Source organism: Sebastes umbrosus, chromosome 2 (genome assembly GCF_015220745.1).
Source record: "Sebastes umbrosus isolate fSebUmb1 chromosome 2, fSebUmb1.pri, whole genome shotgun sequence".
NCBI lineage: Eukaryota > Metazoa > Chordata > Actinopteri > Perciformes > Sebastidae > Sebastes > Sebastes umbrosus.
Window position 1 is genome coordinate 26558812 of NC_051270.1, and position 16898 is coordinate 26575709.

The 16898-nt window shown below is 39.2% G+C and overlaps 1 protein-coding gene across 2 annotated transcripts in view; it reads right to left on the reverse strand.

Annotated features, from left to right (window-relative positions):
- dennd2b (DENN domain containing 2B) overlaps positions 1-16898 on the reverse strand; it is a 66605-nt gene that overhangs the window by 36970 nt on the left and 12737 nt on the right. For both annotated transcript variants that reach the window (XM_037795723.1, XM_037795714.1), the window contains exon 2: positions 5413-5511. In XM_037795723.1, the coding sequence (XP_037651651.1) occupies positions 5413-5486 (74 nt within the window). In that variant the 5' untranslated portion in view covers positions 5487-5511. The remainder of the gene's footprint in view (positions 1-5412; positions 5512-16898) is intronic.

Consider the following 16898-nt stretch of genomic DNA (forward strand, 5'->3'; position numbering starts at 1 on the left):
AAAATGCCACTGTAGATTTTTCCACATAATCATAATAACTTGAGAATCACTGTGGACCTCCCACAGAAACCAGTGTGCCAAGCCAGATTTTTTACAGCAGTCTTACCTGTTAAAGTCTCACTGCTCCTCTCTGGTCCTCACAGCCTTTTCTAAGTGATACTAGTTGTCCCACTCTCACTGCTGACTGTCCCACACACACTTTCTCACGGTGCTCACCTCCTTTACTTCCCCGTCGATGTCCAACATGTTACTACTCACAGTCTTTCAGGAACCTTGTCATGATTTGGAAGCTGGCTAAGTGTTGCGAAAGTGAAGCGTTGGGAGATCTGATGTCACAGCCATGGTTAGAATAACAAGCGTTATGGGAGGAGGAGGGACTGTGATCCAACAATGCAGGTTGGGACAGATCTCGCTTCTCACCTACCTGCCCTTCCCTGGTTTCATTCCTCCTGCTCCAGGCAGGGTGGGGAGGCTTTTTACAACAGCTAGAAACCTGTGAGCTGCTAGCATGATGGATGCATCTTATCTTACTTCCCCTGAAGTAATATGAGATTGTGAGATGATGACTCACAACAAGATTTCCTCCAGCTTGGTTAACAAGGAATAACTGAATATGATTCTGTATTTCTGTAGTTTGGTTCACCACTGAAAAATGCTGTGGTGCAGTGGTGAAACAACATGTTTTCAAACAAGAACATCATTTCTTACATATATTACATTGCAAAAAAAAAGAAATATATTGTTGTCCTAAGCTCCACAAATACAATCTGCTACAACAAACACAATCCCTTCCTAAAACACAACTCAAGTAGAACTTTTCAGAATGAAAGACATTTTTAAGTCCCCCCATTTAGTATTTATAAGCAGTATATAAACATTTAATACATAGTTTGTAACATACTATAACGTAGTTGTAAGTAGGGCTGCAACTAACGTTTATTTTCATTATCGATTAGTCTGCCGATTATTCTCTACATTAATCGATCATTTCATCTAGTAAATGTCAGAGAATACTGAAAAATGTCCATCCCAGTGTCTCAAACTCCAAGGTGATGTCTTTAAATGTCTTTATGTCAAAGATATTCAGTTTAATATGATATAAAAACACAGAAAATCGTGAAATCACCATATCTGAGAGGCTGAAAACCTAATTTTTGTGCCATTTCTGCATGAAAAATTAAGATTAACGATAATCAAAATATTTGGCGATTATTTTTCTGTCTATCGATCGATTAATTGATTAGTCGACTAGTCGACTAATCGATGCAGCTCTAGTTGTACGGAGATAAAAGGACATTTGTGGACATGTTTATTAATTTACAGTATTTGTTAACAATAATAACTTCTCCTATGAAGACTTATTTTATTTTATTACAACTGTGTTTTACTATATTGTCATTTATTATTTCCAGCCTCCACTCATGGGTGCCCATAGCCAGCTGTTGCTGAAAACTTTAATAAGAAGAAATACCTCCTTACAATTAAAATGACATTATAGTGCGTTATTTATTTAATGTTTATATACTGCTTATAAATGCTACGCAGGGACACTTAAAGTAAAGTGATGCCGACATTGTATCATATAATGAGAAATAAAATATAAAATCCTCTTCAATTTCACCATAACAACCAAAGGCTTTTCTCTGCATTAAACCTGCCTGTTTGGCTCATGAGAAGTTTTTCATGAGAAAATAATATATGTTCATAATTTAGGTTTGTATCAAACATCAACAGACCATATTTCCTACTTTATGAACAAATTGATTATTAATATAAACATAAACTAACTCAAGCTTGAAAAGAGTTCAAAATAAATTCCAATCTAAGGTGAAATGTCTATCAGACTTTCACATTTTAAACCCCACAATAAGTCAAACAGGCAGTATGGTTTCATGAAGGAAATACTTTTTGAGCACACTCTGATATTAATAATCAGCAGTCCAACACATGACATGTTGCAGTGCTTCAGCATGGAGCTATTAGGATTTGTCTGGCACATTAAAATCCTACTGGTTCCCAACTAAACTTCTGCCAAGGAGTTTGGCCAGAGAGGGAGTGGAGTCTCTGAAGCTAAGTATCAATGGGAATGTTTTAGCAACCAGACCAAACACTCAGTAAAGCTATTCTAATGCCAGTACAGTACGGTTTATTGAGTTAATCGCAGCAATTAAAATTTTTGCTCTTTGGTTAGATGGCTGCTCTCCATGCGCAAACATGGTTTCACCAATGTCACAGTAAACAAGCAAGAAAAACTGAAAATGTGAACTGAATCTTTACAAACGTGTGGCCTGATTTTATATGATCCATGGCTAGATGACATAAGAAAATATATTACATTTCATATATGTTTGTTTTGTAACATATTCTTTTGTTTTTGCGTATTTCGTATCGCTGTGAATTTGTTGTTGTTTATTCATTTACACAGCAGCAGATTTAATCAACCACTAGAGTAAAATCAGCCACCAAATAATACAGATTTTACAATATTATGGCCTTAGGCTGTAAAATGAAGTGTAGACTGCAGTATGAAGAGCTCCCGATTAGACACAAAAGGAAAATATGTGCAGAATTTGTCTATTTAAGACTTGGGGACCTTTAGGGGGTTCTTGTGGTCTGGATCATGCTTGTAAAAAGTCCAGATTAGTCAGATTCAGTTGGGCCGGCCACACATACAGTACAGTACTGAGAGCTGGATGCCAGTCAGTTACAACCTGGCCTCTGGCTTTCACTCAGGCTTCCAGGGCATGCTAACCACAGGCCACTTCCTGTTATACTGACCAGGATGGAGGGAGCAGACTGCTCACACAAACACCACTTCTACTATTATAGTTCAACATAATATGTAAACATTATCATCCATGTTTTATGCATTATCATTGATAAAACTCTAATCCAGCACAAATTTTCACAGGTTTCATAGGTTTATTTGGTTACATGTCAGTAAATAAGATAAATTCAGTGAATGTGCATTCCAGGATGTATAAAACACTAGTCACAGTAGTGTGAGTTCTCTCTCACAGCACAGATCTTTGAGGTGCAAGACATTCCTTTAAATTATTCCCTCACAGAAGATCACAGAACAAGAATCAAGCACACCTTAAGTTTTGCTTTGTAGTGTTTTTTCCACCATATGGCCATGTGTGCCACTTGAGGCTACACAGTTCGGTATAGGTGTAATTTGTCCGACAAACTCCTCCCTGGTTGATCTCATATTTTGGGGGAACGCATTGTGTAGCACTATCCAACACAACATCTGTTAAAACATGGGAGCTGCAAAGCGTCTTTGTGATCTTTAAAAGGGACAGTGTGTAGGATTTGGCAGCATCTAGTTGTCTGGTTGTAGATTTTTACCAACTGAGTACCCCTCCGCTTACTCCTCCCTTTCCAAGACTGCGGTAATGTGAGCCGGCAAGTGCAAAACCATGGTAACACCATTCGCCTCGCTCAGAGGCAATCCTTACCATAATAACGCTACTTTAGGAGCAACGGAAGTCAGAGAGCGGCTCACGTTACCGCAGTTTCACGAGCGTGTTGAAGAACTACGGTGGCCTTCAGGTAACGTAAACATTTGAAAGTCTTTCTCTAAAACCAGTGTTTGGTTTGTCCGATCTGGGCTACTGTAGAAACATGACAGTGCAACATGGCGGACTCCATGAAGAGGACCTGCTCCGTATGTAGAAGAGCTAATTCTAAACTAACGAAAACATTATTCTTAGTTTCGGGTGATTATACACTAATGAAAACATAGTTATGAATGTTATATTCTATTTCTGCTTGTAGATCCCCCGAAATGTTACACACTGTACCTTTAAGAATGTAGGGTAACAAGCTGTTAATAAAGCTCTATTAAAATGACAATTAAATTAATCAAAAGAGGCTGAGGTTAAATGCACAGTTATCATGTTAGAGGAATGCAGTCGGCAGAGAGAGAGAGAGCTTTGTGCTACTGTGATTAGTGTTTTCCTCACATTTACATTCACCAAGTTTACCTTGGGAATAGCGGTGATTTACCAGCAAATGAATGCCATTTATCTACATCAAAATATTTTCATTATGATTAACATTTGTGCAGTTTGCCACATACCAGTAGGATTAATTTACAAGCAATTACAGAAACCGGCTGCCAGTTTTCCTCATGTGCCTCATCAGCACAGAAAATGAGGAAGGAATGAATAAGAAACACCGCCAGTCAAATAGTAGCATTACTACATAGAATTAGGGGTGTAAAAAAATACTGATACTCATGAGTATCGCGATATTATGTTATGCGATACTGTATCGTTTCTCCAAAACACTGTATCGATTTTTGATTAACCTCTTAAAAAGCTTGTAGCGGGCTCAGTTTTAAAGCTAGAGTGACGATACTGGCATCATATAAAACTAAAAAAGTAAACCAACCATGTCATACTAGCTTGTTGTGAAGGAGGCTAAATAACGCTCCAAAGTTAAGCTAAATTTTGGCGAGGAAAAACTGGCATGGCGATTTTCACACGGGTCCCTTGACCTCTGACCTCCAGATATATTAATGAAAATGGGTTTTATGGGTACCCACGAGTCTCCCCTTTACAGACATGCCCACTTTATGATAATCACCTGCAGTTTTGGGCTGTATAAATTTGTTATTTTTGCCCATTCTAAAAATTTTTATTTCTGGTGTGTTCTTTATACTATATCAGTTTTCCTAAAATGTCTTTATTTCCTAAATAATAAAAAAAAAGTTTAAAAATCGCAATATATCGCTTACAGTATCGCAATAAATTGAATCGCTACCGTATCGTATCACCAGATTCTTGATAATACACAACCCTACAAAGAATACGGATAGCAGCACCCTTGCTAATAATCATCATGCTCAAATCAGCCATCAGACTTTCACAAGGTGGTCCGACTTTTGTGAACACAGACTACATTTCACAGCTGTGAAGTACAATAATCATGTGAACTACTGTATGTCGAGATGAGACCAGTCTGCCTGTTCCTAAGAACACTTAAAAAGTGTTCAAAAAAATGGACAGGATGATAAATTGTAAGAACGAATAGTCTAGATATCACATATCATTCCCAAAGTTTGTTTTTCTCTCCCAGTAGGACACTGTCAGCTCTCAACATGCTAACACAAGCTTCAACTCTCACTACTCACAGTTCAGGGTTGGATGGGGCCCGGGTCCAGGACACAGGATCGTACTTGCAAAAGCTTTGGAAGTCTTATCATGACAGAAAATCATCAGTCCCTCTTTCCCATGAGTGAAAAAAAGCTTCTACAGACTGTTCATCCATGTGGTTGAAAATGAATGAACTGATATAAAGTACAGCACTTGTTTCTCTTTCAGTCAAATACTCTGAAACCATGTGACATGATGACTGGAAATGAACATTAACGAGCCCACCCCTGACGTCCCAGATGTCACTGACCTGTCGGGGACGTCCCGGGGAGCTTTACCCCCTCCTGCCCGAGACACGGCCTTCGAACTCTTGTTGGCAGTCATGTTCGTCTGCAAACCGCCCACTCACCTGATGGACAAAACACAAAGATGTGAAACATTCGGAAAAGCTGCAGCACTCCACACATTTCAATAAGCAAATAGACATGAACTCAACTCTTCTAAGGTTGTTTTGGTTTGTCAATGAGTGTTATCAGGAATTCAGACTATTACTCAAATATTAAATAGAATTTGACTTAGTAGATTCACAAAAGGATCCAATCCCGTCATGAACATGGACTTTAATCCAGTGCCACTGGAACAAAAACAAGATGACCAACATTCCTGTAAGACCACAGATAGGACCCAAAACTAAATTGGGTGTGCCATCAGTGTGAACAGGTCATGTTACTTGGCTTTCCACCCGGGTTTAATGTTGGTCTGACACTGCTTAACTTTGGCATCAAAGAATGAACACAGGTTCCAACAATAACAATGGAATTTTTACAGCAAATCATGAACTTGAAAAAGGATTATTTTAACCCTATAGTCGATATTATCTTGACTTGACACAACTTCACACACAACACTCGTGAACCGAAATAGATTTTCTTCAATCACAGATTAACATTAGAGCAGAGTAGAAAGGTAGTTATTGCGCCTGACAATTTTTCATAAGGTAAGCTAATAAAAAACCCTACAAAGCACCCCCCTTCATCACAGATGCCATGTTCAATCTTCAGTGTAAACATTGCAGACACATTTAAACACAGTGGCATAACTGTCACAGCATGTAGACAATGTTGTGCCAGAGAAACTCTGGTGCTTCAGGCACTGCTTCTCCTCCACTTAAAAATAATTCTATTTTTGCATCAAACAGCACAGAACTACACTGCTGCCACTAAAACAGCTTAACTGAAAAGTTTGGATTATAGCCAGAGAGAAAATTTGGAAAGAAAGCCATTATTCAAGAGGTAGCAGCCACGTGAATAATAGCATAAACCTGGAAAATACAGAGTGAAATTGACCAGTTTGATGTGTGCAGAGACATTAAGGTTTGTAGTTATTTTGCAGCTACCTAGTGTTTGTTGTGCATGATTTAATCAAGGTCACCACGATGGATTCTCATGTGTCTTCAGCACAACATGTTCATTTCAGAGGCTGCCGATCTGCTGCCTTCAGGCGGCTGCGGATAATTAACTGCTTTTATAGAGTCTAAGTCTAAAAGCAGCGGTGGATAACAGAGACTGGTAATGGTCTCATTAAAGGGTCAGTTCAAACAAATCACAACAGATGCCATTTGCTAACTTATTCCAAGTGATATTTAGTACAGCCTGATGATACTGAATTTTTCACATCGATACCGACATGTTCTTCTGTCTGTCTGTCTCCTTCTCCCCTGTTTCAGTGCCGCTCTACTGTACACATGCACCTCTGCACACAATAATAATTATTGTTGTTGAATATAAATAATGAATAATGTTGTGGGATTATTCCTTATTTCATGGCCTATTTTGGGATTTATACATTATTAATATTCAGGTCAGCCCTACCAAATAGTCCTTTTTTTTTTTACATAAAGACACAACATAAACTTTTTTTTAAATTGTGTCCATGATATTTCAGGTGTGACTTAGTTGAAACTTACTGCTTACTGGTGGACAAACTATGTAATGAAGACACCAGCGTTTTTAAATTACTGCTATGCAGTCATATCTTTGGCATTTCTGTACTGTGATTTCTTCTTACTTATTGGTCGACATATACGCAGATATAACTGCGCTATGCTAATAATGGGCAAACTATTAGTCCGGCCAATTTATCGTCTAACTCTAATATCTAGCCGTGCAGATATAGTTTTAGTTTTATTTACCATTACCATGGGGATATCCAACTCTGAGATTTCTGCCTCTACTATAAAATAATGGAACGAAATTTTGTTGATAGTGCTCAACCGCATTGCTGGGAATTGCTTTAGGCCATGATCAGACAGAGTGCGTTTTATCAGCCTAGAGTAGCTTTTTGTAATAGTTTTCAATGAGATTGACGCATTTTACGCGCTGCTTTTGCATTGCTGAGCGCATCGCGTTTATCCGCTCCATGCGCCTTGCGCTTTTACAGGAGCGCCCTGAACGCCTCGAGTTGAAGAAAATTCAACTCAGAGCGGAAAGCTCCCGGCGTCATTAACGTTTTTTCTCATTGTGGTGACTTTTGCTGGATACCTGGAGTTTTATGACTTTACCAACCGTAGTTACCATGATCTGAACAGAAAACAGCAGGCCTGGAGGCAATATTAGTGCGGTACTTGAGATTTCGGATAAAATGTTTTCATTAATTTAAACTGTACTATTAACTATTTGGGTCATATACAGTTCATGGTTTGTAACAAGGCAACGTTAACACTCATTTGGTGGTTGCCTAGCAAAATATAAAGTGCAAATTTACCACCTGCAAAACACTGTCTTATTAGGTTCCAAAGCATGCTCTCACAGATGCATGTTGTTATTACCTCTGGATATGGACTGTGAATCAGTTTCATTTAAACATGCTCTATTTAACAATATGAAAAACCCTAACAACAGGAAAAACTGTTAAGACATCTTCCTTATCATAAACATTTCCTGGACTTAATCTCAAATTAGACAAGCAGTTAGTTCAAACTGTTGGCCATTGCCCCTGAAAATCACTTTTCAAGAAGGCTCAAAGCGATTGTTCTGGTGCATAAGGAGGTCAAATGGAGATCCCTAGAGATCAGAGGTGGAGGATGGGAGGGTGTTTGGCAGCATGGCTTGTTTACAGGAAGTTGTTGTACGAAGAAGCCAGCCAACCAGCGGTGGAGCTGAGTCCTATAGAGACAGATGAGGAGAGAGAGGGAGCATTCCTCCTGTCAGCTATTTCCTGTGACTGTGGACCGTGCTAAGAGGACGGGACATGCATCATTATTTTCATCAAAGAATTATGTTGTCCTGTCCCGCTTACAACTCTCCATGAAGAACATTACACTTAAAGTGCATTTTTTACAGAAAATTAGCACAAAAAAGCCCCTTTATTTTCTGTAATGCAGACAGTACTGCAGGAACCAGTGTGTCACATTTGTAGATGACACAGAAGGAAAAGTACTTATCAAGCAACATGACATTTGTTCCAAAAATTAGAACACTTCTCAAATTATTTCTATAAATCAGAGATTCTCAGTCACATCTGGGACAAGGAATACTGATTGCATTACTGTGAAAACACACTCTTTGGATAGCCAAATGGAAAAAATAGCTAAATAATTTATTCATGATTGCATGATAAAAAAATAAGCAGAACTTGAGAAATACAATCTTTCATATTGCTCCAAAATTAAACCAAATGAAAATGCATAAAATTCATTGGCAGTTCAAATATTAGTAAAATACTAGGCAGTTAAAATAGTAAAATATTATTTTTGATTAATACCTGCTGGAAAAACATTGTATGTTTTTGGAAGTGACATTCAATATTCCCTCTCTGATTTAAAATATGAAGCTTCTGTCATTTCAATTTGCAACACTTTAAAGCAAACATACAAAGATTAGAGAAAAAACTGCAATCAGCTGCCAGGAGCTGAGGGAATTAATCTATTTTTAATTGTGTTAGCTCTACACACTTAAGTTATATTAAGCAATGTTTATTTGTATGAATTCATCATTTTTAAGTTTTTGGACTGAGAAAGCTACAATAACAGAAATGGGTCACAGAGGCCCAAGATGGACTGTGCAGTGTAAACACCAAGGCGTTAGCCAACTGACTTCCTGAGGTCTGATAGCATCTCCCTACACAAAATCACAGGCTGTAAACAACCACTTCTAAGAAACCTCTAGAGTACCTTTAAAGTGCATTCAACCAGATTCTACACAAATATTCTCTAGAGACGTCAGAGCCAAAGGTGAGCTAACGGTCAACAGTGAGAAGTCAACCGCTTCATGCTGATTCCTTCAATCCCTTCAGCGTCTTGATGACGACCTTGACATTGATTTAAAATGTTAAAATGTTTGTGCAAAGATGCAAAACTCTGGTGCTGTTTTGACAATGGCCGCTTGATGGCGCTGCGGTAGCACTGCCGCCATTTTGGACAGAAATCGCCAATGTGTCTATAGCCATAGATGTATAAAGAGATGTCTGTAAATCAAAGGATAATTCTTTTTCTAGGTAAATCAACTTCCCAGTACAAACACTTAAATAGCCCTCACTTAAATCATTATGTCCTAAAAGTTGTAAAATGAACGAATAGCCGAATCCAGAGTTATTTTTCTCGGCATAATGGACGTGCATCAGCCCCACAGGACTGCACCGCTCTGCACGTTCATATGACATATTTGGTTCTGCCAGCTTCCTGCTAGATGTATGCGGCTGTAATAATGGATATATTGACTGTAATTCATCACTTTTATTATATTAAAATACACCCATGGGCTGTATGCTGTAAGCCTGTACCGTGGTGGATGTATTAACGTCTCTGTTCCCAAACAACCGGCTATCAGCCAGTAGCTAGTAGTGCTAGTAGCATGACATAAACAGAATTTAATGGAGTTGTAGGCTATTTACTAACACGCAGGGCAAAAGCACAGGACACAACCTCTTATACATTCATGGTCTGTGGTCTATTGGACATCAATTTTGGAGGTCCTTGACCTGAAAAACTTTGAGATTGTTCTCAAAATCTGGATTTTTCTAACTTCCATTTATGTCCATCGCTCACTTTATGCTCCTCTGGCAAGCAGCCGGGCAAAAAAGTTTAATAAATAAATAAGTAAGTAAATAAATAGTTATAATAGTATGCATATTTATAATATTGTTATAGGTCAACACAGGACATTTCGGTAGTGACATTAAAATTATGACAATAGAATACAAATAATTTTGTTTTACTTTTGTACGGCATTTTGTAGGCGAACGTTTTACTGGCGTCCGGTAGTCGCTTTCAGTCCAAAATGGCAGAAGAGTAGCGCTGCTGCTGCTGGGGGCTGACTTTGCAATGGAACAGTCAATTGACTTTCACTTCGTAGCAATATACGTTCTTTGTTAAGGGAAGATTTTGTTGCCGTTTGTGCCACATACAACATTACAATGCCGCATGTTTCTCAAAAAAAATGTATACATCCAGCAGATACAGAACAACATGTTTGTGACCACTTGGTGATTGTAAATCCAAATATTCATTCTCCTTTTAGCTCTGTTTTTGGTCTCTACCAACTCCTGAGTTGGATATCTGGCTCTTTAGCTGCTAAATGCTCCACTATGCCCACCAACTAGTCGCTAACTGTGTCTGTCTGCTGCTTGGTACTGAGCAGGTATCACACATTGGGTTTTTAGTGCTGTTATGCAGAAAACAGTTGGATGCCGCAGCTGGAAACAACACTGATGAGACGATGGGACTGAACCAAAACCTAATCTGAAAGACACTATAATGCTCTGTAGACCTGAGGATAGTCAGGTGATAAGTTTCTTTGACTTCATCACAATGAGCAACACCTTTTACACTACACCACTGTTAATATAAAACTATTGATTGGAGTAACTTTGACAACAGGGTGGTTGTTTGACCTCATTGTTGATGCTTTGAAAAATGTAACTGACCAACCAGGTCAGGAAAAAGCATATAAGGGACAACATACACACTGGCAGTATATGACGCATGTCAAAACGCACCCATTGTTTTCTATGTAAGCCCACACACGCACTGGTGGCATCTCGACTCATGTTATTACATCCTGCTATTCTATGTTACACGTCAACATTCCTAAAAAAAGAGTACAGGCTACTGCACTGTAGCTTGACTACTTCTTCTGTTACTACTAGGGCTATCAAAGTTAACACAATAATAACGCGTTAATGCAAATTCGTTTTAACACCACTAATTTCTTTAACGCATTAACACAACACACACGCAATTTTTAGGTTGTAGCGGGCTCAGTTTTAAAGCTAGAGCGAAGATACTGGGATCATACGAAACTAGAAAACCTAGAGGGAGGCTAAATAACACTCCAAACTTACATTTAATTTTGGCGAGGAAAAATTGGCATGGCCATTTTCAAAGGGGTCCCTTGACTTCTGACCTCAAGATATGTGGATGAAAATGGGTTCTATGGGTACCCACGAGTCTCCCCTTTACAGACATGCCCACTTTATGATAATCACATGCAGTTTGGGGCAAGTCATAGTCAAGTCAGCACACTGACAGCTGTTGCCTGTTGGGCTGTAGTTTGTCATGTTATGATTTGAGCATATTTTTTACGCTAAATGCAGTACCTGTGAGGGTTTCTGGACAATATCTGTCATTGTTTTGTGTTGTTAATTGATTTCCGATAATAAATATATACATACATTTGCATAAAGCAAGTATATCTGCCCACTCCCATGTTGATAAGAGTATTAAATACTTCTCCCTTTAAGTTACATTTTGAACAGCACACAAATGTGACTATCATGCGATTAATTGTGATTAAATATTTGAATTGTTACTACTTATAGCTTTGTCAAACCAGACATCCAGCCTTGGAGAAGTTACAAGTTCTCTTTCCCTACTCAGGCCCTGATCAGAAAGTGCATTTTAGCAGCCTTGGGCGGCTTTTTGTAATTGTTTTCAATGAGATTGAAGTGTTTTGCGCGCTGCTTTTGTGTTGCTGAGAGCATCGCATTTATCCGCTCCATGCACTTTAACAGGAGCGCCCTGAACGCCTCGAGTTGAAAAAAATTCAACTCAGAGCAGAAAAGCACCCGGCGTTATTGGTGTTTTTTCTCATTGTGGGGACTTTTGCTGGATACCTGGATCTTTAAGACTTTACCAACCGTAGTTACCATGATCTGTACAGACAACAAACAGCAAATCAGTGCGGTACATGAGGTTTCGGATAAGTTGTTTTCATTAATTTAAACTGCACTATTAATTATTTGGGTAGCGTGCAGTTCATGGTTTGTAAAAAGCACTCATTTGGTGGTTGCCTAGCAACATCTAATAAAACAAGACGCAGCAAACTGCAAAAAATGCGCTCTGTCTGATCAGGCTTTATCCCCACACATGTAGCAGTTACTGCCATTACTTCAAACTCAACCCAGAGAGTCTGTCTTTGGCTCTGACATTAAAACAAATCCCAAAAGCCAAACTGTCTCTTTAAGATATTCAACACCGTCATCTTAATGCTCGAATGGCAGGGTTTTTTCCTGGTTTTGTCATATACCAGAAGTTCTAATTGATTACATGAGAGGCATATCAATGACGCATATCTTCCTCAGTAACAAGAGCATATTCATGAAATGGGACTACAACAGTGTCTCCAATAGACTGTTTGGGCTGGAATAAAAGAGCCCTTTGTGTTCAATACGTCCTTGAGAGGGAGATGTGGTTAAAAAGTAAGTCTTTTATCAGCTGTGGGTATGTGTGTGTGTGTGTGTGTGTGTGTGTGTGTGTGTGTGTGTGTGTGTGTGTGTGTCTCTATCAGGTAAAATATCTTCCAAAAGAGAGTCTGCACGTCCTTGGCCCTGTCACATTTGACAGATCATCTGATACACCGTTCTCTCCGCTACATACAGGAATGTATTAATATTTTCCCTATCCATCAGACCCGCGGCTGCATTCAAAATATTAAAGAATGTTTTCAGAGGGTGAAAAAATGCAGAGGAGAGGGGCAGAAACACCTGGACCCGATGCCAAGAGCTTGTTTTTCATTCAACTACACTCAAATATGCGCTCTCTCAGCACCTGGCACTTGACGTTCAGACTAGGAGAGCACTGCACGATTTTATGTAAGAGTTTTATGACATCATAACTTTCATTAACCTGCGACTGGGTTCACTTTAAGATCTCCGTTCATCCTGAAACATGCAGTAGCAGACACAACAGCGTCCATAAACAGAGGCTAAAGCCTTGTTCAGAGCTGGCAATAACATTCGTCCTGAGTGATCACAAGTAGACAGCTCTGAGTACAAGTGTGAACGCACTCAAGACGCATTGAGGACACATTGAGATCCGATCACTCAGACCACATTCAGAGGTGGTCTGGGCAACATATGGCCACATTCTTTTAGCAGTTTGTACAGGAATGTGTCCTGGGCCACACTGAAGGACCGCCTACTCAACCAGCGCCCCTCTGGGATCCGCGGGTCTCACTGCGCTCCTCAGGTGAATAGACAGGCAGGCACGAGCGCTTGTCTGCCGCGCTGCATGGAAACGGCCTCTGTGCTCTACTGTATTCTGTCAGTACAACTTTATTTTATTAATATATATCTTATCAATAGGCTACATATTTACATACTGCATATAGTGCATTAATATCATACTGTCGGAGATGTGTCATATTTTTGTTCCAGAGCTTAGCACAGAGGTGGCACATGCCCACTCTCCCGCTCGCTCTCATCCCCAGCTCTCTAAAGCTCTGTACCCCGCTGTTGCCTGGCAAAGGCAGTGGTGCCGGCGGCACGGAGGTCCACGGGGTCCGCTGGTATAATAATCTTTTATTTTGTAGTCAATAAAATGTACCCAAATTCACAAATATGCAGAATACTACTGACATTCATGTAATATTACGTCACAACATCTGCTGTATTAGCTATGTGTTTACTACGTGTTAGTTTGCATATAGAGCGGAGAAGTGAGATCGGATCACAAGTGGTCACTGGAGACACATGTGGAGACACATTCTAATACCAGGTGTGAACAGACGTACTTAAAGCTGTCCACATGTGATCCGATCACTCAGGACGCATGTTAATGCCAGGTCTAAACAGGGCCTAATACTGCCTTCTTCCTACTCTGCTTTTCTGGCTGACCTGGTCCTCAGTTTTTGCTGATCAGCAACCTGACTTCAAGGTTTTTAAAAAAAACCACAGAGCTTACAGGCAGCCAAGAAGCAATGAGGGAAAAGAAGAGTGAAAATCTCTGCAAATTCTCAACTCTTTCCAGACGTCACAACTCCCTGGCAGGCTTGAGCCCACACACTGATCCATGCATGCCATTGTTTCAATATCTGCAGAAAGACCAGTTTTGTCCCCACTATAGACAAAAAAAAAGAGACTCAAGCTGGTATGTTAAACAGAGCATTGTGGGAGTTGCAGAAATATCCTGGTAGAAGGGAATCCAGCTCTTGATGCTCAATAATACAGTCTGCATAAAAGTATTTACAACACACAAACAACCTTGTATAGCAGGACAAACATGATGGAACCTCTCAGCTGAAACTAAAAGATTGATGAATTCCACTCTGGATGTATATTCTCTACATAACCTTTGGATAGCGGTTTAAGGCTCTGGCAGCCTCAGTGTGTTTCTATGTAAAAGAAACCCACCAAGGTTGATGTACATAGCCGTACCTATAAAATTACCCCCATACTCTACCACATGGTTCGCCATGCTGCCACTGTAGCTCATTTGACCAGGTGGAACCAATTCCTGGAATCTTTTTTTATCTTCTTTTTAAGCCATTTCAGCTTCTTTTTTTTCCGGAGTGATCATGGCATATTTTCTCTTTGTGGAAAAGAGGAAAAACCCTTCTGTGTAACCTAGATATGAGCATGCACAGCTGCAGAGGCAGGCATGTGGAAAACAGGCTTAAATCTATCTGAGCTGCAGCAGGGGTGCTAGAGTTTGTGTCACAGAGCTGACCTCTGACACACACAGTCTTTAACTTCACCAAGGACATTAAGAAGATAAGACGTGTTCTTGTTTGCTTCTGTCTTAAAGTCAGAGTTTAGCTAAGCCAACAAAAACAATGAGTACTTGTATGTCACTTGTGTTGTTGCTCATTTTCTCTACTGTGAGCTTCAAGTAGGTTAAAATGTTAAGCTGAGACTTGATTTTTTTTGTCAATGTTCCAGTCTAAATGTGCAACTCACAAGCAATTTTTTTAAGAAATCAGCAAAAAAAAAAGCAGATCTAGGTGTTTCCCATAAACAACTGTTATGTAAATATTCTGAAGACAGTGCAAGAAAATAAAGAAGTAGGATGAAGACCTGCAATGTCATCTCTTAATCAAAAATCTGCTTCCATCATTATTTTTGCTAAACCTCTCCATAAGCCAGTCATAAAATCTTACAGTCGCCATTGGTTTCTTTTGACCATGAAGGAGATCTTTCCCTAATAACTTTCTAAAGCACAAATTCAAAACGCTAAGACGAACAAATGACTGGGAACTCACTTTAGACTGTTCTCTGGCTTCCAATGATCACATTAACGTTACTACTATTGACATAAGTAGACAGTGAATGAATTAAGATAACTGGATGTGATCTCATAAAGGGAACAATTACCTACGTGATGACAGCGTTAGATAAAGAAATACCTGCATTTAACAACAACAATTATGCTCCGAGACAGTAGCAATTTATTATAAGCTATAGGTCTACTTTATAAAGTGGATTCACAAATCTCAAAGTGTTTTTGAGCTAAAAGTTTCACAAACACAGCCGACAGTGTTTGTATTAGGGATGCACCGATACCAATACCGGATCAGACATCGGGCCAATACTGACTCAAATAGCTGGATCGGGTATTGGTGACAATGAGGCTGATATATTCAATTCAATTCTATGTTTACATATTATATACATGATATACTGTAATTTGAATTCCTGTTTAGGTTTTGACCAGTTTGTTGCTGCATCAAAAAGGTTTACACTTGAATTGTAATTCCTGTTAATTTTTAAGTTTTTTTTACCAAGTTGCTGGTGTACGATTTATTATTTTAATAATGATAGCAATTCAGTAAATTTATATCTATTTATTTATTTGTTACATTTTGTTTTACAAAGTTAGGAGGGCGATGTTTAAGTCAGGCCTTATGTTGCCTTACACATAAAAGAATGATCCCAGCCACACAGTGAGGCATACAGCTTATTAATTACACAATGGTAAAAAGTTGGATCGGTGCATCCCTAATTTGTATTCAGACATCAAAGCTGATGGTGAACTGCTCGAGCAGGCAATGCTAGATTAACTATAGCGTCGTGAATCAGTGAAGGCATCTTATGGCGTGTTAATGTTGACATAGTGATGTCATGTTATGGCGGCATGGTCATGCAGATCCCATTGATTAATTGCACCTCACTGGGTGAGTGCATAAAGAGAACTTGTTATAATGTGACAGGCACATGTTAGATTACATTGTGGCTGCTGGTTAATTATTACTACACAGAAAACCTTAAGAAGAGTCAATAAAGACATGCCATTGAGCAAAGGTATCCCAATCACAGTGTAGAGGACCATCTAGCAAAGTCTGAGGATTATAAATCAGGGATGTATCAGTGTTGTCATGACGGTGTTCAACAGTAGTTAGCAAAGGCAGACAACAGCAGGGCAAACTAAGACACAGCCTCTCATAATCACATCAGCAAACAGAGTCAAACACGTCTTTCAAGAACAAAAACAGCAACACAACAGACATTTCCTTTCTGTAATTTCTGTATTACAAAACAAACAGACAAACCTAGACGAGCTTTAACTAGATCCTGAGTCTGACT